Source organism: Diabrotica virgifera, chromosome 8, assembly GCF_917563875.1.
Source record: "Diabrotica virgifera virgifera chromosome 8, PGI_DIABVI_V3a".
In the NCBI taxonomy this organism is placed as follows: Eukaryota; Metazoa; Arthropoda; class Insecta; order Coleoptera; family Chrysomelidae; genus Diabrotica; species Diabrotica virgifera.
In genome coordinates this window covers 184,667,474-184,689,383 of record NC_065450.1, presented here as the reverse complement: position 1 = coordinate 184,689,383, position 21,910 = coordinate 184,667,474, and the positions used below count along the sequence as shown (strand labels likewise).

General features: G+C 33.0%; 1 protein-coding gene across 1 annotated transcript in view; it reads left to right on the top strand.

Annotated features, from left to right (window-relative positions):
- LOC114332608 (cadherin-99C) overlaps positions 1-21,910 on the top strand; it is a 431,877-nt gene that overhangs the window by 141,483 nt on the left and 268,484 nt on the right. The window contains exon 3 of the mRNA XM_050657985.1: positions 16,432-16,497. Coding sequence (XP_050513942.1) covers positions 16,432-16,497 — 66 coding nt within the window. The remainder of the gene's footprint in view (positions 1-16,431; positions 16,498-21,910) is intronic.

Sequence of the window (21,910 nt, the reverse complement as noted above, 5' to 3'; positions counted from 1 at the left end):
TTATTAAGTTAAATTATTTGACAAAAAAAGAAGTAGAAGGACACCCTGTATAAATAATTATGTAAATGTTTACATTACTGAATAGAGAATTTAAGAGCCTTTCAAATGAGCTACCATACGACCCCTATTCTCATTTAAAAAAATCATCGATTACGTCATCACGCCCAGACGGATGACGTCACTAGTATACCATATATGCCACAATATCATAACTTAAAAATAAAAATCGACCTGTTTCGGGATTTTTCCTTAAAGTCGCCAGTTTACGAAATAACGAATTTATTCCTTTCATTTGCACCATACTGTCGGTGGAAAATAGTGTCGCGCACGCTTGATTAGCAATTAAAAAACAAAGGAGTTTTGAATATTGAATTGAAAAAAACTCTTCGGGATTTCATCAATCGATGTTTAAAGAATATCTACCTACCTTGGCAATATTCAAATTTTCAGTTTTTCAGATAATTTTTGAGAGTTAAAAATGGCAGATTTCGCAATTTTTCAATTTTTAATCGCCTATATGTCAAAAACTATCATTTTTAGAGAAAAGTTACTAAAGACCTTTTCTGTTTGGAATGATCCAAAAACCTAAAAAAAACTTTTTTCCATGCAAAAATAATAATTTTAGAAAAAAAACAAAAAAAAACGTTTAAAAAATTTTTGACCACCTTTTGGTCCTGGCAACATGCAAATTTGTTAAAAGGAGTCCTTTTTGAGTAAGATTGTGCAAAAAATCCGAATTAGAATATTTTTCCTAGCGGATGCGCAGTGGCTTTCTGGACTAAATAATTTTAGAGCTCTTGTGCAATTACTACTGAAAGTTTTGGGTGATGCTGATGCATAACTTTTGAAACTATGTGTATTTGAGGCGACTGGCAAAAGTCACCGGTATTTCCTTCTAGTTGTCGATACATTAATAACAAACCTCTTTCTAGAGTTTTAGATAAAGTTGCTTTTCTGGTTTGACTGCGTCGGCCTACATAAGTTTTCGCGACATTAAAAATATCTTCGCGAATCTCTCCTCCATCTTCAATTTTATATCGTCGCTGTACGCTGAGATTGGTACTTTGTAGTTGAGTTGTCGATAATAACTTCCCAGATGTAATTGAGACTAAATTATTTATGGTTTCTTCGCTATGTAATAAAATATATACCTATTTAGATAACTGTACTAGAAACCAGCAAAGTTAACGTCGTAATTTACTAATACTGCAAAATTTAATGGTATTATTCCAATGAATATTACTGAATACAAACTTGTAAATATCTTGATATTAGAATTTTTTATTCATAAACTTGTAGATTGACGAACACAATAAAAATGTTTGGATATATTTGTACATACTACTTGAAAAGACAGGGTTGATAGGAGTGATTTCTCTGAACCGATGAGGCGGAAATAACTCCTTCAGCAGTCCTGCTGATTGCAAAAGATTTAAACAGACAGCGAAGGGAATGTCAGATAAAAAAACAGTAATATCCCCTTTCAGCCGAAAAAGAAAAGAAGAATGAGGGTAAAGACGTAAATGATGCATTATACTAAGAGAAAAGTTCAAATAGCTAAACATTGTTTAAAATGCCAAAGAGAAGACTATATACCTGGAAGTCACCAGCAGATCAAGAAGGGAGAATTCTAAGAAACCAAATAGATTATGTATTAATTAGACAAAGATACAAGAACGCAATTATATCTTCAAAAACCTATCCAGGTGCCGACATAGGATCAGATCACAACCCAGTAGTGACCAAAATTAGGCTCAAAATGAAAATAATAAAACGCAGAACAACAGATGTAAAAATCGATACAAGTAAACTAAGAAACCCACACATAAAACAACGCCTGACAGTTAAAATTATAACCGTTTAATGACTGTTAACGAACAAATCCAGCAAAATACTGAAACAGAGACAAAATGGTTATTAATAAAGACAGAAATAGATAAATGTCAAAAACAAATTCTTACACATACCACATACCAGATACAAAAAGAAACAATGGATGACGGAGGAAATCTTAGATTTAATGGAAGAAAGACGTCAGCATAAAAACAAAGATAATCGGATGTACAAAAATGTGGATAAACAAATAAAATCCAAAATTAAGCAGGCTAAAGAACAATGGTTAAAAGAACAATGCGCAGAAATAGAAGAACACCAGAAAAGACATGATAATTTTAACACACATAAAAATATTAAGGAATTAACTCAGAACAACAGAAAAAGAAAACCGGGAATACTAAAAGATACAGATGGGAAACTTGTGTTGAGTACTAACGAAAAATTAAAGAGATGGACAGAATACATAAATACATTGTTCAAAGACAATAGAACAGAGCAGATGGAAGTCGAAGTAGAAGATGATACGGTTTTAAAGATATTAAAAGTTGAAATTAAATCGGCATTAAAAAACAGCAAAAATGGTAAAGCAGTAGGTCCAGACCAAATCCCAGTAGAAATCTTAAAATGCATAAATGATGAAACCTTAGACATTATCGTATACTTGTTTAACACAGTTTACAAAACAGGAAACATACCAAAACAATGGTTACTCTCAACCTTTTGTGCTATCCCTAAAAATACAAACGCTAAAGATTGCAGTGAATACAGAACAAGAACAATATCATTAATAAGTCACATTCTCAAATTATTCTTGAAAATAATACATGGTCGTATAAATAAAAAACTAGAAGAAGGAATAGATGATAGTCAGTTTGGGTTCAGAAACGGACTAGAAACCAGAGAGGCGTTATTTGCTTTTAATGTGTCATCTCAAAGATGCATGAACATGAATGTGGATGTGCATGTTTGTTACGTTGATTTTGAGAAAGCTTTTGACAAAGTAAGACATGAAAAATTAGTCCAAATTCTAAAGACAAGAAACATAGACAAAAGGGACTTACGAATAATAACAAACCTTTACTGGAATCAAAGAGGACAAATTGTAATAGATAACGAACCCAGTCCAGAAATTGAAATCAGGAGAGGAGTTAGGCAGGGATGTATTATGTCTCCATTACTCTTTAATGCATATAGTGAAGCCATTTTTGAAGAAGCATTGCTATCTCAAAGTGAAGGAATAATAATTAACGAAAGATCTATTAACAACATAAGATATGCAGATGACACCGTGATTATGGCAGGCTCTGCTGAACAACTCCAACTACTGTTAAACAAAAGAAACAATTTCTGTGAAGAATATGGACTAAAAATGAATATAAAAAAGACCAAATACATGATAATAACTAAGAAAACAAACATACAAACAAACATACATTTGGGAAATGTACCGATAGATAGGGTTGATAAATACAAATACCTAGTAACCTGGATTTCAGAGAAAAATGATCAAACAACAGAAATAAGGACCAGGATAGAAATAGCAAGAAATGCGTTTGTAAAAATGAAAACAGTTCTCTGCAACAAAGACCTTAGCTTAGAACTGAGAGTAAGAGCTTTGATATGCTACGTATTCTCGATACTACAATATGGATTTGAACGCTGGACATTAAAGCAAGAACGCATAAATAAGCTACAGTCATTTGAAATGTGGTGTTACAGAAGGATGCTTAGAATAGCATGGACACAGAAGAAAACGAACATGGAAGTATTGCGAGAAATGGGTAAAGAATGCGAAATAATAAACACAATAAAAATAAGAAAGTTACAATATCTGGGACACGTAATGAGGGGACCGCGATATGAAATGCTAAGACTGATAATACAGGGAAAGATAAGAGGCGGAAGGAGTATATAAAGAAGGAGAGTGTGATGGTTGAAGAATTTAAGGGACTGGTTTAAATGCAGTTATATAGAACTCTTTAGAGCAGAGTTGTAACCCACCTTTCCAGTAGTTATAACCCCCCCCCCTTAGGATTATCCTGGTTACGCCTATGAAGATAGTGATGATGATATCCAACCTCTGATTAGGAGACGGCACTTGAAGAAGAAGAAGCTAAACGAAAATGAGAAAAGGAAATAGAGAATATGAAGAAGAGATAACAGAATTTAAAAAGTTAGATCTGAAAATAAAAGAGGAGTTAGAAAATGCAAAGGGCTCGACAAGGAATCAAAAAGGGACAATATTGTAGTAACTGGGATTGACACAGACGAAGAGAAAATAAAAGAAGATGTATGACAAATTTTATAAGAATACACTAAAGTAGGAAGTAAATGTAGAAAGAGCAATAAAGGGCAGACAATGTATTTGTTACAAATAAGAGAACACGTTTTAAAAAATAGAATTATGCAAAAAAAATTAGTCGAAAAAGTAAAAAGGGAGAATAGTTATTCATACGTGATGATCTAAGAGCCAAAGAAAGATAAATGAGAAAAAACGTAACTGAAAATTGTAAAGAACTCAGGGAAAATTATAAAACAGTAAAGTAGGTTTTAAATTAAAAAGATCATATTAGACAGAAAGGAATGGAGAAGGGAAAAGAGAGGCATTTTTAAAAATATTGGGATGCGAAAAACGGGGAGTAGCAAAGAAGGAACAGAAGTCGAAAAAATAGAGACAATTTGTGGCAAAAAACAAACAATATGATAAAGACAGAACTAACAGAACCGTGGCTATGACAACCAACACGAATAAATTCTTCTTCTCCTTCAGATGAAAATCCCCTAATGGCTGTTAGCGATCACCTTTCCATTAACTCTCTGTTTCTTGCCATATGTATCAGAGATTGTATGTCGTTAATCCCTGTCCATTGCCTTATGTTTAGGAGCCAGGATATTTTCTTGCGTCCCATTCTTCTCTTGTCTTCAATTTTACCCTCGATTATAAGTTGGACGAACTGGTATTTTTCATTTAGCACGATGTAACCCAGATAGGCCGTTTTTCTATTCTGTATGGTTTCGCGCACCAATGCACCTGGTGACACTTATTAAAAATCTGTACCAGTCCAATATAGCGACAGTACGACTAGATCAGAAGTTCTCAAACCAATTCAAGACCGAGAGAGGTGTTAGACAAGGATGCGCGTTGTCACCTGACTTATTTAACATTTATGGTGAACATGTCATGAGGATGTTTTTAGAAGGATGGGCCGGTGGAGTAACAGTATCTGGTAGGAAAATCTTAAATTTAAGATTTGCTTATGACACTACACTTATAGCAGCAAATGAGCAAGAAATGTTTGATCTTCTGAGAAGAGTTGAGTGCGAAAGCAATAAAGTTGGTCTGAAAATCAATAAATTCCAAGACAAAAATAGTGGTGGTCGACAGATTCGACACTATTCAACTGACTAACATATTACAGGAATACCAGATAGTAAACACCTTTGTCTATCTCGGGTCTAGTATAATTAACGATGGTAAGTGTGAAGCAGAAGTTCGGAGACGTATTGGTATGGCAAAAAATGCGATGAGTCGCCTAACTAAAGTTTGCAAAGACAGATCTATCTCTCAAAATATCAAGATGAGACTGCTGAATGCTCTTGTATTCTCAATATTTCTATACGGAGCAGAGACTTGGACTCTTTGCGCATGCGAGCGGCAAAAAATTGATGCCTTTGAGATGTGGTGCTGGAGAAGAATGCTGTGGATACCTTGGACAGGTCATAGGACAAACGTTTCCATTCTAAACCAACTCAATAGTAAAAAAAGGCTGTCCACAATATGTCTGCAACGAATTCTGCAATTTTTTGGTCACGTGGTTCGCAGAGGTGACGACAGTTTGGAGAGATTAATGGTTTCTGGACACGTGCCGGGGAGAAGATCAAGAGGACGATCACCAACTAGATGGTCCGGCCAAATAAAGAATTCAGCTGGAAACTCATTCTGCGAAGCTCTTAGAGCAGCTGAAGATGGAGACCAATGAATAAACATTGTTAGGAATATTGGAAGAAATCACGATCCTCAGTAATGGGGAAACGACAAGAGAGAGAGATGGTTTCGAAAAGTTGACGTTCTTGGTTGGTATCTACATTTGTGACTTTCGCCGTCGATGGTCGATCTTTAGGATACGGCGATAAACCCACATTTCTAAACCTTCTAATCTGTTTCTATCCCTCATTTTGAGTGTCCAGGTCTCTACGCCATATATTAGCACCGACCATACATACGTATAGGACTTAGTAAACCTTAGTCACAGTTGAAGATCGAACTGTGAACAGGTCAGTAGCATCCTGAATTTTACGAGAGCTTGTCGAGTTTGCTCAATGCGACATTTTATTTTCCTATCCAATGCCCAGTCTTCAAAAAGCCACGTTCCCATGTATTTAAATTTGCTTAATCTTTCAATGGATTTGGTAGTCAGTGTTATGATGGAGTTTTCAAGTTTCTGGAGATGATCATTAATTTGGTCTTTTTGGTATTAATAGACATATTTTTAGCTTACTGTATTCTCCAATTACACTGGATCAAATATTCACAGTAAAACAGATCTTGAGCAAAGCATGCGAACACGATATTGATGTTCACAACGTGTTTATAGACTTCAAACAGGCATACGACTCAGTCAAAAGGAACAAACTATACTATATATTGGCTGAATTGGCAATACCACACAAGTTAATAAGACTCATTAAAGCCACAATGGATGAAACTCAGGCATGTGTACGAATACAAAACCACCGGACAGACTTTTTTAACATTTCGCAGGCACTAAAACAGGGAGATGGGCTGGCCCCAACATTGTTTAACCTGGCACTGGAGTATGCGGTTAGGCAAATGCAAACTGGACGAGGAAATCTACTGACCAACCGAACGGTTCAACTGGCCGCTTATGCTGATGATATTAATATTATGAGTAGAACATCAACAGGAGCACAGGAAACATATGCAGAGTTAAAAACACAAACAAAAATGCTAGGTCTGGAAATTAACACAGAAAAAACAAAAATAATGACTCAGACGAGAAGAAATATAGTCCCAGAAAACATTATACATGAAGATGACATTGAAACGGTTGAAAAGTTTACATACCTGGGAGTAGAAATATATGCCGACGGATCAGAAGATCGAGAAATAAGGAAGAGAATAACGCAGGCAAACAGAGCTTATTTTGCCCTCTCCCATATATTTCGGTCAAAAAGTGTCCACCGAAATACAAAGATGAGAATCTATAAAACCTTAATTCGACCAATAACATGCTATGGCAGTGAAGTCTGGGTGCTGAAAGAAACATCCAAAAACAAACTCGACACATTCGAAAGGAAAGTACTTAGGAGAATACTAGGACCTGTGAGGGAAAACGGAATCTTCAGAAGTCGATACAACAACGAGCTTTATCAACTTTATAAGGAAACGCCCCTGTCAGACTTCATTAGATTACAAAGATTGCAATGGGCCAGACATGTGATAAGAATGGGAGAGGATAGGCTACCAAAACGAGCACTGAATGCTAGAATGCAAGGAAAGAGACCGGTTGGGAAGCCACGAAAGCGCTGGGAAGACACAGTAAACAGCGACGCACAAGCCCTTTTAGGAGTCCGTGTATGGATAAGAGCAGCCACAGACAGGCAAGGGTGGAGGCAAAAAATAAAGGAGGCCAAGGCTCAATTTGGGCTGTAGTGCCGTAGAAGAAAAAGGAGATTCTCCGATTACAGTGACAAGTTGTTGAAGATCGACTATGTTGTCACAAATTAAGACACCATCATCAGCATATCGTATGTTCTTAATCAATACTCACTCACTCAATACATTCACTTTGATTCCCATCTCTGCATCTTCCAAAGATTCTTTTAATGGGGTTTCCGAATAAATGTTAAATAAAAGAGGGGAAAGCACACATCCCTGTCGAACACCGGAACACCCCTTCTTATATGTATGGGTTTGGTTACGAATAAATTAAATCAAACAATCAAAATCAAAAAACACATAGACACATCAATAAAGAAAAAAATGAGCTTATCATTTGGAAAATTGGAGCGTGGAACAAGAAGAGCATAAATGGTAAATAAATAGAACTAGTAGAGGAGTTTGGGACAGCAGAACTAAGTATACTAGCAATATCAGATATCAAGAAAAAAGAACAAGGAATACTAAAAATGGAAAATAATTCTACCATAATTTATAGTGGAGTGTCAGAAGACAAAAGAGCAGCTGCAGGTGTAGGTTGATAATACATAAAAGACTTGAAATACAGATATATTTTTGGAAAGCGTGGCCAGAGACAATATCACTAATAGAAATGAATGATAACGAGTGAAAAAAAACTTATCTGGGTCAACATGACCGCTAACGTCCAATGAGGACATAGCACTAGAAGAAGAAGAAGAAGGTGTTCGTCTACTACACGATTGTTTTATACTTAATTTTAGAGAAATACAGAAAGGTGCACCTGGAAATAAATATGAAGAAAACGAAATACTGGGCAATAGCGGAAGAAGACATCAAAAATTAGGAAAAAGAAGAACACGTAGAAATAAAAGGCACAAAGAATTTTAAATATCTGAGTTTTATAATGTCGAAAAACTCAACAAAAGAAGAGATAAAAGATAAATTTAAAAAAGGACAAACAGGATATTGTACAAGACAACTCCATAGTGTAATCTGAAATAAAAATATCAAGGAAAAAAAACAAAAAGAAATGATATACTAAACAAAAGTACGAAGTATCATGACATATGCAGCAGATATTTGGACCACTGACAAAAAGAATTAAAGGAGTATTCTGGCGACCGAAACGGAATAATGGAGATGCTGTAGCCTGACCAAAAAAGACAAGATATCCAATGAAGAGATAAGGAAAAGAATGAAAGTGGAAAAAGACGCCCTGCAGTATATAGATGGAAGAAGGCTAAAATGGTAGGGCCACGTACGTAGATCAGAAGCTAGATGGATAAACAAGGTTGCAGAATGGACCACAAGAGGAACAAGAAGGAGAGGACGACCGAGAAGATCATGGAAAATTTTCAGTGTGTTTCACTTTTTTATCCGATATTAAATCTCGCGAAATATTCGACCGTCCTGATAGACCAGGAAGGATCTGTTTTTAGGTGGATGTGAGAGGTGGCATTCGGATTTTTGGGGATAGAGTTAGGTGATAACTTCGTTAATAATAATTGACTTCTGCTCCTTCCCAAATATGCCCGGAACATTAATAAAAAAAATATTTAAAAATTTCAAAAAATTTCGTTTTTTTTCTATTTTCTTTGCTTATAACTTTAAAACGATTGATTTTGGAACAAAGTCTATAGGAATAAAACAAATACAATTAAATTTTTTATCAGATACGATTGGTTAAAAATGTCTTAATTTATCAACTTTGCTGCAAAATCGCAATAAATATAAAATAAGGGGGCAAAACAAGCCTGTCCTTATTCAATGTTTTTCCATCACTTAGGTTACACTTGGAACCTTCCTAATTCCCTTAGAAAATTTTTGTAATGTGCTAAAATCGTCCACCAAATTTCATTAAAATTAACTTACTAGATTTTGCATAATAATTTTGCAATCTAAACTTTTTTTAAAAAATTAAAATTTTTTAAAATCTTGCACAACAAAAACTAGAACATACAAAGATTTGTCAATTTTTTACATATAAAGAAGCACTCCACCTATCTAATGCACTTTACATGATTGAAATCGGATTATCTAAGCAGCCTCAGCAATGTTTTAAAGTTATAAACAATTTTTTGGCTTATAAACAAATTAGTGCTGTGGCCAAGAGGGGGTGCTACGGGCTCCTTTATTTAGATGGACTTACCCAAGTTTTTTTATGTATTTTGACCCGTAGAACACGAATTTTTTGGGTAACAGTTGATCCGGATGTCGATAACATTGTTATAAACAAAGAACTTGAGGAATTACATAACATTGATTTTTCGCAAAATAAAACATTTTTTGTATTTCTTGGTTAATTCTAAGCAAAAAATGTTCTTACAAGTTATTTCGTAGGATACATAGTTTTCTAGATAAACGCGGTGGAACTTTCAAAAAATCGAAAAATTGCAATTTTTGAACGCGAATAACTTTTGATTAAAAAATAAAATAGCAATTCTGCTGACAGGATTTGAAAGTTTAAGTCAAATTATACCGGTTTTATTTATTTGCATTGCTAAAAATTAATTTTTTTATTATTAAAAAAAGCTATTTGTTTATAAGCCAAAAAATTGTTTATAATTTTAAAACATTGCTGAGGCCCCTTAAATAATCCGATTTTAATTCTGTAAAGTGTATTAGATAGGTAGAGCACCTCTTTATATGTAAACAATTAGCCAACTTCTAAATGGTCTACTTTTTGTTCCGAAAGATTTTAAAAAATTTGAACTTTTTTAAAAACATTTAGATTGAAAATGTATTATGCAAAATCTATTAGGTCGATTTTAATAAAATTTGATAGACCGTTTAAGTAAGTTATAAGAATTTTCTAAGCGATTTACTAAGGTTCTAAGTGCCACCAAAGTGGTTAAGAAACACTGAATAACAACAGGCGTATTTTGCCCCCTTATTTTGTATTTATTGCTATATTGCAGAAAAGGTAATACCTTAAGACATTTTTGACCAGTCGTATATCATACAAAATTCAATTATCTTTATTTTATTTCTCTACGACTTTGTTCCAAAACGAATCGTTTTAAAGTTATAAGCAAAGAAAGCAGAAAAAATCCATGTTTTTCGAAATTTTTAAATATTTTAATTTTTTTATTAATGTTCCGTGCATATTTGAGAAGGAGCATAAGTCAATTATTATTACTGAAGGCGTCGCCTAACTTTATCTGCAAAAATCCGAATGCCACCTCTCACATCCAAAAATACACGTTTTTTTACAGATTAGTCCTGGTCTATGATTCTTTTGGGACATAAATAACTAAAAATACAGAATAATTTTTTTTATATACCTTTTGTTTATGTTGATGTAATTAAATATAATATAATGGTTAAGAATATTTAAACATTCTTTACTGTATATCCAGGTAATTAAAAATATTAAAAATTATAAAGCAATTATATATTTAATTCAGTCAAATTAACAGTTTGTACTTCGGAACTAAGTGACAACAATTATTACGAAATATATCAAAACAAAGTAAAGAGGACACGGTATTTACAAACAGTTTAACTATTCACGGTCACAGATAAAATAACAACAACTGTTACTTTTTAATTAAAACGTGACGAGGAGTAATTGCAATAAACATTTTTCAAAGTCAAAGGGTATAATTGTTATGCTCAGGTATTTTTTCATTAAAAAAATTAGGGTGAACGGTTATATGATCAAGTGGTTTAGGAAATACATAAAATTTTATCATCTTATAATACTTATAGACTAAGAGCCGCTATAGGTGAAATTTACTAATCATTTTAGGCACGATAAGACCCTATAACTTAAATAGTAGAACCTAAAAGAAAACGTATAAATGATATAGTCAAAGCTCGAATTTCAGGCACTCCTAGATTTGACTAGCAATCCTCAGGTTTGACTGACGGTCTTAGTCAGAGCCCGAAATAAATTAGTTTCAGCCTTTGACTAGTCAAACCTAGGAGAGACTACGTTGGTCAGGCAAAGGTCGAAATTTAATTTTATGAAATCGGGATTTGATTAATCAAACCCCGATCAGCTATTAAATGTCGTAATTTGTTAGATTAGGTTTAATAGAACGTCATTTTTTAATTGTAATATTTATTATTTTTTTATTGTAAATAAAATAAAAAAATTAGTGTTTATTCTCGCATGTTGAGGCATTATGGCATTTAGAGTTGCACAATACGTCAGACCTTTTACACTTACATGGTTTTGAAGAGCACTTCTTATTGCAGTGGTATTTTATAAATCCTTGTCCTCCAAATTTAGAATCTTTTGTACTCTTAGAGACAGCTTAACGTCTGGAAAATCTTCGAAATTAGGAAAATTCTCTTTGCATTCTCTTATTTGATTTCTTGAAAAAAGTGTGTATATTGTTCCGTATTTCGTACCAACTCTATATAAACCGTCAATTATTGTTTTATCTTGTCTTGTATGATACCCAAAATATTTCGAGCATCTCCTTGGCACGCGTTCGAGCATGCGTTGTGCACAAACAGAAAAGATTAAAATAAATAAGGGAAATGCGATTGAATGTCTTCATGCCCAGGCTAATGCTATGAAACAATTTAGTGAAAAAAAAATGTCTTCCAATTTCGATCGGAAAAACTGTAACAATACCTATCCCCAGCTTTGATAGAGTCAAAGAGGATGCTCGAAATATTTTGAGTAGCATACAAGATAAAACAGTTGACGGTTTATATAGAGTTGGTACGAAATACGGAACAATAAACAGACTTTTTTCAAGAAATCAATTAAAAGATTGCAAAGAGAAATTTCCAAATTTCAAAGATGTTCCAGACGTTAAGCTGTCTCTGTCTCTAAGAGAAATTAGTACAAAAGGTTCTTAATTTGGAGGACAATGATTTATAAAATGCTACTGCAATAATAAATGCTCTTTCAAATTACGTAAGTGTAAAAGGTCTAACGTATTGTGCAACTCTAAATGCCATAATGCCTCAACATGTGAGAATAAACACTAATTTTTTATTTTAATTTTAAATATAAAAATAATAAACATTAAAATTAAAAAAGGACGTTTTATTAAACCTAATCTAACAAATTACGACATTTTAATAGCTGATCGGGGTTTGACTAGTCAAACCCCGATTTCATAAAATTAAATTTTGACCTTTGCCTGATCAACTTATTCTCTCCTAGGTTTGACTAGTCAAAGGCCGAAACTGTAATTTATTTCGGGCTTTGACTAAGACCTCCCCCTCTTGGGGGACCTAAACAGTAGAACAGGCAAGAAACAGCACAATAAAGTCATAGGCCAATATGGTGAAGAAGCTATAAATGACAATGGTACTAGGCTAATAGCCTTATGCGAACAAAATGATATGAAAATCACAAACGGATTCTTCCAACACCGAGATATCCATAAATATACATGGACACAAAATACCCGAGGGCTGAAATCAATCATAGACTATACAATCATAAGACACAAGACTAAATTGATTGTACAGGGTGTGCGGGTATATAGAGGAGCCACTTGCGGCAGTGACCACCATCTATTAAAAACAAAGCTCATAATAGGAATAGACTGCTAATTTGACTGCGGTAAAAATACATGTATATATTTTTTGTGAGAATGAGTGCCTTAGTTTATTTTTTAGACTCATTTGAAATTTTAAAATCGTTCTGAGAATTCAAAATTCCCGCCGCAAATTAAAAAAAAGATTCAGACAGAACTTTTCGAAAGCTACAACTTTTTAATTTAAAGTTTTTCGCTAGCTCTCGATACGTCTGAGATAAAAAATAAGAACCTAAAAAGCCCAATTAGGATCTAGGTGGGTCACGTGACCACCTAGGGGGCTAAAAATTTCAGAAAGTGGTTTGTCTATATGTGCTAAAGAGTGGCCTGTATGGAATTCGAATCGAATTGGGGAGATTTTTCATTAGTTCAGAGAAATAAGGAAAAAAAATATCCTGTTCGCGACCGCGACACAACCCCCTCCAGGCCGAAAGCAAATTTTTTGAGTAGTATGGACATTACAGTTTCCTGTAGTCGATTTTGATGATATACATAGTTATAAACAAATAAAGATCAAAAAACGGTAAATTTTCGCTTTTTTCGTCTATTACCAAAAAGTTTAAACAAATTTGAGAGTAAGAACCTCATAAATCGTATAAAAAACTTCAATATGTCGTTCGCTGAATATGTCTAACCTTATTGGTTGCTTAAAAAATTGCAGAATAAATCATAAATTTTGAGTTTTTATAAATATTCATAACTTATGTAAAAATTAACTTAGAACTTTCTTATTATTAGTATGGTATAGTTAGACCCAAACCCAGACATCCAAAGTGAAAGTTATCCTCCAACACCAAATTGTTCTATATGGTCCACATAATGTTCAGAAAAAAGTCACACCATTTTGAGCGTCGGGTTTGGGGGGAGACGGGGGAGAAATCTGCAAATTCGTAGTTTTTTACGTTTTTCGTCAATATTTCTAAAACTAAGCGGTTTAGCATGAACAACCCTTTACACAAAATTGTTCTACATTAAATTTGAAATAAAAAAGGCCCTATGCATAACTCTTCTAAAAGGAACGGTTCCAAAGTTACGGAGGTAGTATAGTATAATTGGTCCAAAAAAAGGCCTAACACAGACATCCAAAGTAAAAGTTTTCCTTCAACACCAAATTGTTCTATATGGTCCACATATTGTTCAGTAAAAAGTTACACCATTTTGAGCGTCCGGTTTGGGGGGGGGGAGATGGGGGAGAAGTCGGTAAATTAGTAGTTTTTTTTTATGTTTTTCGTCAATATTTCTAAAACTATGCTTTAGCGTAAGGAATGTTCTATAGAAAAATATTCTACATAAAATTTAAAACAAAAAAGGTTGTATACATAATTGTTATAAAATCAACGGTTCCAGAGTTACGGAGGGTGAAAAGTGTAGGTTTTCGGTACTTTTTATATTTACCGATTTCTCCCCCCTCTCCCCCCAAACCCGACGCTCAAAATGGTGTGACTTTTTTCTGAACATTATGTGGACCATATAGAACAATTTGGTGTTGGAGGATAACTTTCACTTTGGATGTCTGGGTGTTTGGTATAGTTATATCATAAATATTGCCCAAAAAATACAAAAAGTATCGAAAACCTCGACTTTTCACCCTCCGTAACTCTGGAACCGTTGATTTTATAACAATTATGTATAGAACATTTTTTGTTTTAAATTTCATGTAGAACATTGTTGTGTATAACATTGTTTACGCTAAAGCATAGTTTTAGAAATATTGACGAAAAACCTAAAAAAACTACTAATTTACCGGCTTCTCTCCCATCTCCCTCCCAAACCGGACGCTCAAAATGGTGTAACTTTTTACTGTACAATATGTGGACCATATAGAACATTTTGGTGTTGGAGGAAAACTTTTACTTTGGATGTTTGGGTTAGGCCTTTTTTTGGACCAGTTATACAATAATACCTCCGTAACTTTGGAACCATTCATTTTAGAAAGATTATGCATAGGACCTTTTTTATTTCAACTTTAATGTAGAACAATTTTGTATAGAAGGTTGTTCATGTTAAACCGCATAGTTTTAGAAATATTGGCGAAAAACTTAAAAAACTACGAATTTACCGATTTCTCCCCCCTCTCCCCCCCCCCAAACCCGACGCTCAAAATGGTGTGACTTTTTTCTGGACATTGTGTGGACCATATAGAATAATTTGGTGTTGAAGGATAACTCTCACTTTGGATGTCTGGGTTATGCCATTATTTGGATCAACTATACTATACTATATAAGGAATTCTGAGATTTCTGGTGCTTAAATCATCCCCTAAATTTTAAAGCAATTGGTCAAATAGTTTAAAAGTTATTTAATTTGTGTTTCCCAAATTAATTTTTTTTGCGACACTATTAGTTTATGAAAGAAAAAGATTTCACTATTAATTTAATTAAAAAAAATAACAAAAAATTATTTTACAAGAACATGTGAATTAAAAAATGGGGGGGGCTAACTTGGGGAGCTAAATGTGTATAAAAAATTCAGTATTTCTAAATATGAAAAAATAATTTTTCTACGGGTAACGGTTACAAAGTTATTCTAATTGTTTATAACTAAGCAGAAAATCGACATGTTTTTGCAAAATAATTTTACACTGTTTAAGATTACTCTTTGTCATTTTGTTTAATTAAGTTAATAGTATAAACGTTCTTCTTTTATAAACTGTCCGAAGTGTTACTGTAACCTCATAATTTTCTGACTTATGGTGTTGCAAAAAAAAATGAATTTGGGATAAACAAATTAAATAACTTTTAAACTATTTGACCAATGGCTTTGAAGTTTAAAATATAATGTAAGCACAAGAAGTCTCAGCATTCCTTGTAATAAGAAGGTTCTAACTTAATTTTTACATAAGTTATGAACATTTATACAATCTCAAAATTTATGACTTATTTTGCAATTTTCTAAGCAACAAATAAGGATAGATATATTCAGCGAACGCCATATTGAAGCTTTTTAAATGATTTATGAGTTTCTTCTTCTCAAATTTGTTTAGAATGCTTCCCTTATGTAATAGACGAAATAAGCGAAAATTTACCGTTTTTTGATCTTCATTTGTTTATTTATAACTATGTATATCATCAAAATTGGCTGCAGGAAATAAATATGTTATTAAAATAGATGTCCATACTACTCAAAAAATTTGGTTTCTACCTGGAGGGGATGTGTCACGAGAAAAATCTTATTTCTCTGGACTACATCATCTTCTGGACTACATCTACATCATTAAAAAAAGTTTAGTCTTGATTATTTTTTCAGAAATATTTTTACATCAAACTTAACGCCATTACTTGACACATTCAATTTTGCTATTAAATTATGCGTTCAATGTACTAGAAACCATCCATTTAACTAATAACATGTTCTGATAATTTTCGTGATTCGCTAACAAAAAAACTTTCAAATGATCAAGAGAGTAACTTCTGCTTTCGTTTTCAGGACTATGTGAGGTGGAAAAGGGGGCATCTAACATAATTCTAGATATAGAAGAAAGTCGAGGAACATGTAAGTATATCACTTTTTGTTTCCAACGATTAATCATTACGACTGCAAAGCGTATACTGCGTGTTTTACCGATAACTAATAATGGCAACAATTAAACGAAAACCAGGTCAACGATATAATGCTTGTAGTTAAAATAAATTAATAGATGGCTTATATTATTTATTATTGATGATCCTTCATTAAACACAAATATTACCCATTTTATAAAGCTAAAATGTTCCAAATATTATAATTGTATAATTAAAAAGCATTTTTTGACATTAATGAAGGCTAAGAAAGATACACAAATAGCCATCACTTTTCTTAGGTAGGTATATAAAAGAGGTTTCTGTTAAATTGGCTGAAAGTTTGAAGAGAATTAGCTTTGATCATGCTGATCAAAAGTTATCATTACCCCAAGACTAAGAAATCAACTGTGACTTAGTTACACAGCTTTAAAGTGTCGGATTTTAGTCCATCTGAATAACACATATTTGTATAATATACAGGGTGTTAGTAAATAAATGCTATAAAGTTCAGGGTGTGGTTTGGCATGGAAAAATAATGAGTTTGTTATATAGACGTATGTCCTTAAATGTCTCGTTTTCGGAGATACGGGATGTTGAATTTTGATTCTTCTTCTTCACGTGCCATAACAGAATTATCCGACGTTGGCGATTAAAGTCATGTCGCCAGTGGGAATACAACGGCCTCCTTTATTCAGATGGACTTACCCAAGTTTTTTTATGTATTTTCACCCGTAGAACACGAATTTTTTGGGTAACAGTCGATCCGGATGTCGATAAGATTGTTATAAACAAAGAACTTGAGGAATCACATAACAGCGATTTTTCGCAAAACAAAACATTGTTTTGTATTTTTTCTGTCATTCTAAGCAAAAAATGTTTTCACAAGTTTTTTCGTAGGATGCATAGTTTTCGACATAAACGCGGTTGAACTTCGCGGTTGAAAAATCGAAAAATTGCAATTTTTGAACCCGAATACCTTTTGATTGAAAAATAAAATAGCAATTCTGCTTACCCCATTTGAAAGTTCAAGTCAAATTCTATCGGTTTTGATTACTTTCATTGCTAAAAATTAAGTTTTTTATTGTTAAACAAAGCTATAAACACATAGTGATTGAATGATGTTTTCAATACATTTCTAATTTGAAATCGAACGAGTAGGCGCGCATACAGACAATTTCTACGTAGATTACATACATTAAAACGTATGCATTGGGCACGGGAAACACTATGTGTTTATAGCTTTGTTTAACAAATAAAAACTTAATTTTTAGCAATGCAAATAATCAAAACCGATAGAATTTGACTTGAACTTTCAAATGCACTAAGCAGAATTGCTATTTTATTTTTTAATCAAAAGTTATTCGGGTTCAAAAATTGCACTTTTTCGATTTTTTGAAAGTTCGACCGCGTTTATCTCTAAAACTATGCATTCTACGAAAAAACTTGTAAGACTTGCTGAGAAACACCCAAAAAATACAAAAAATGTTTTGTTTTGCGAAAAATCGCTGTTAGGTAATTCCTCAAATTCTTTGTTTATAACAAACTTATCGACATCCGGATCAACTGTTACCCAAAAAATTCGTGTTCTACGAGTCAAAATACATAAAAAAAAACTTGGGTAAGTCCATCTGAATTAAGGAGGCCGTTGTACCCCTCCTGGCGACAGGACTATTATCATTGCGAAGGCTTCTTGATTTTCTGCAATATTTGTGTTCTACCTACGGCTCAAACATAGTGAAAGAAGCAAAAGCACGAAGAATAAGGTGGTATGGTCATATAAGTAGAAAAAGTGAAGATGATCCCATTAAAGTTATTACCAACTGGATACCCCCTGAGACAAGAGCACGAGGCAGACCAAAAGCATGATGGAAACAGCAAGTCGAAAACGACTTAAGAGTTATGGGAATTCGAAACTGGAAAAAAAGACTGAGAACCGAAAAGCTTCGAGGAGACCGATTAGAAGAAAAGTAGACTGATCCCCCATGTCTTAATGGATCATTAAAGTGAAAAACAGCTATAAGTTCCACGGGAGTGTACAGCTTATATACATATACATACCTACGGCTCTCTATTTTGCCTTTAAGGGCCACTTGAAATATTTTATACCGATTTCCCCTCACTATATCTGTATCAGTTCTGTATCTTTGTTGGTCCTCCTTAGTACTTCTTCATTAGTTTTCTTGCTGTCCAAGATATCTTCAGCCTCCATCTAAGAATCCATATTTTCAATGCTTTAATTATGTTCATGATCGATACTTTTAGCGTCCAAGCTTCTACAGCATACAAAAGTACAGTCCAAATATAGCACTTAACCATTATTTGTCTTAGTTGTAAACAGAGATGGAGATGATTATTGCAAAGAAAGGACTTCATTTTCATAAAAGTAGTTTGTCATTGCTATTTTGCGTTTTATTTCCATGTCTGAATCTAGTTGGTCCGTTATCACAGTTCCCAAATGTCTCATTTTGTGAACTTTCTCGACTTGGATTCCATTTATGTAAATGAAGGTCTGCATCTGGATGTGCAAGTGACGACTAAAAACTAAAAATTTGGTTTTGCTTGAGTTTATTTTAATGCCCATTTCCTCTCCTACCTCGTGAATACGATCAAGCAAAATTTGGAGACCTTGAATATTATCTGACAGAATTACTGTGTCGTTCGCGTATCTAATCACATTAAGTAGTTCTCCATTGGTTTTTATTCTGTATCGCTATCTCTCAAGTGCTTTTTTAAATAACTGGTCCTAGTAAAAATTAAAAAATGTTGGCTACAAAATGCAACCTTGTCTGACTCCTCGTTGTATGGAGATTTCGTCGATGTAGATATCTCCAATTTTTACAATAGTGGTTTGATTCCAGTAAAAAATTTTAATAACACGAATATCTTTTTCATGTATTCCTATATTTTTCAGCATCTGCATTAATTTTACATGCTGTACTTTATCAAATGCCTTTTTGAAGTCCACGAAACATGTAAATACATATTTTCTTTGGTCACGGAATTTTTGTAATAGGATGTTTAGCGCAAAAAGTGCCTCCCTGGTTCCCATAGCATTTCTAAAAGTAAATTGGGTATCTTCGAGATCTTCTTCGCATTTGTGTCTAATTCTGTTGTGAAGTATTCTTAGGAAAATCTTAAGAGTATAGCTCATTAGGCGAATTAATCGATATTCTGAGCATTTTTCGCATTGCGTTTTTTAGGTATTGCGATAAAGATGAATTTAAGCCAATCTATGGGAATCGCTCCGGTGTTATACAGGGTTTCTGCGTAACTTGGAACCATATGGGAAACTTTTTTAATATCAATTTTACGAAAAAAAGTCATTCTTTATAAAGTGCTCTGCATAGTCTAAAACCTAAGATGCAATCATCAGATATCAAATTTTGTCAACAGTATACGAGGTATGTCAAAAAATATGAATTTCGCTCAAGAGCAAACTACCTTTATATTTCAAAATATCAAAAAATTTTATTAGGAAAAGTTATTTGTAATTAAGAACCATATTCAAATATGCAATAACAGCCTTCTAATTAAAAAAAAATTCTGAAATTTTCCTAAATTACCGATTCCGAACATCATTTTTATTTATTACACATGTAATAACTCTTTTATTAATAATTTTAGGAAAAAAAGTTATTCGTCATAAAAATCTGTGCATGGTCTAAACTTCACGATGCAACCATCAGTTATCCAAGTTTGTTAATTTTATACGAGGTGTGTCAAATGATATGAATTTAGAAAGAATTTAGAAAGAATTCTTTCTTGACACACCTCGTATAACATTAACAAACTTGGATATCTGATGGTTGCATCTTGAGGTTTAGACCATGCACAGATTTTTATGAAGAATAACTTTTTTTCCTAAAATTATTAATAAAAGAGTTATTACATGTCTAATAAATAAAAATGATATTCGGAATCGGTAATTTAGGAAACTTTCAGATTTTTTTTCAAGTAGATTTTTAATTACAAATAACTTTTCATAATAAAATTTTTTGATATTTTGAAATATAGAGGTAGTTTGCTCTTGAGCGAAATTCATATTTTTTTACATACCTCGTATAATATTAAAAAAATTTGACATTTGATGGTTAAATCTTAGGTTTTGGACCATGCAGAGCTTTTTATAAAGAATAACTTTTTTTCGTAAAATTGATATAGTCCGTTCGCTAAACTCAGACTCAACTGGCTAGTGATTTAAACTAGTAATTTTGCCAATTTGATAAAATTGCCAAAAAAATAATTACTAAATAGTTAATAATTACTAAATATTTAGTAATTTTGCAAATTTTGTCAAAATTGGCAAAAAACAAAAAAGTTACGTACTAAAATCTTTAGCCATTTGCGTCTGAGTTTAGCGAACCGACTATATTAAAAAAGTTTCCCATATGGTTCCAAGTTACGCTATATGGCATTAAAAAGTCTTACTATTACTTTTATGTTATCTTCATCTATTATCTTCAGCAACTCAGTTGGTGTATTATCTGGACCACAAGCTTGTCTAATTTTAGCATTTTTTATAGCGTTTTCATAATTTCTGTGCCGTCAGTACAATTTTGGTAAAATTCGGTAATATTATTTCTGTCATCATCAAATAACTCTGATATATACAGCTGCCATTCTTTTCTTATTTCGTCCTTATTAACAATAATTTTGTTGTTACTGTCAACGAGTACAGTACAGTGAAATTTGATACATATGCAAATGGAATTTGATAAGTTTTGAGAGGTTTTATATTCATCATTGGTGCGCATGATCTTAATTTAAAAAAATGACACCCAACTGGGATATGTCAACTTAAAAATTATTTTTGAATTCTTGGTTTAATTTGTAGCAGAAAACATACAACATTTTAACGCGTATTTTTCATTTCTTTAAAGCAGAACAATAACAGAAAGTATCACTAGTAAAATTTTAAATATGCTACAAGCTACAAAAAACGTTCAAAATGACCTTCCTGAAACCTGAAAACAGATTAAATTCTTAACCCTCAATTGGTTGCAGTATTCGTACAAATATCCCTGGGGTATCTTTTATGTACTTATGTGGACGTGGTTTCAGTCAAATTTCGTATCAAAAGTTCTGATACTCCTAAGACTTAAAAACCAATTGTTTCTGAGTTATAGAGCTTCAAAGTGTGAGTTTTCAGTCCATTTATCTTATATATAAATTATGAATTTGGAAACGAGATCTCTGTCAAAAAATAATTTATATATCCAGGGAAAGATATCCCACTGAGCCATGTGAAAAGTTTTACTAATAACGGGGACGGTGGTACAGAAATATCTCACTTATAATATAACTTTCTTATAGAGAAATCTAGATAGCTTTGTGGTGGTCTACATATGCGCAGAACTTGTCAGTAGAATGTCAAACTAAAAAAGCATCGTTGATAGACACACACA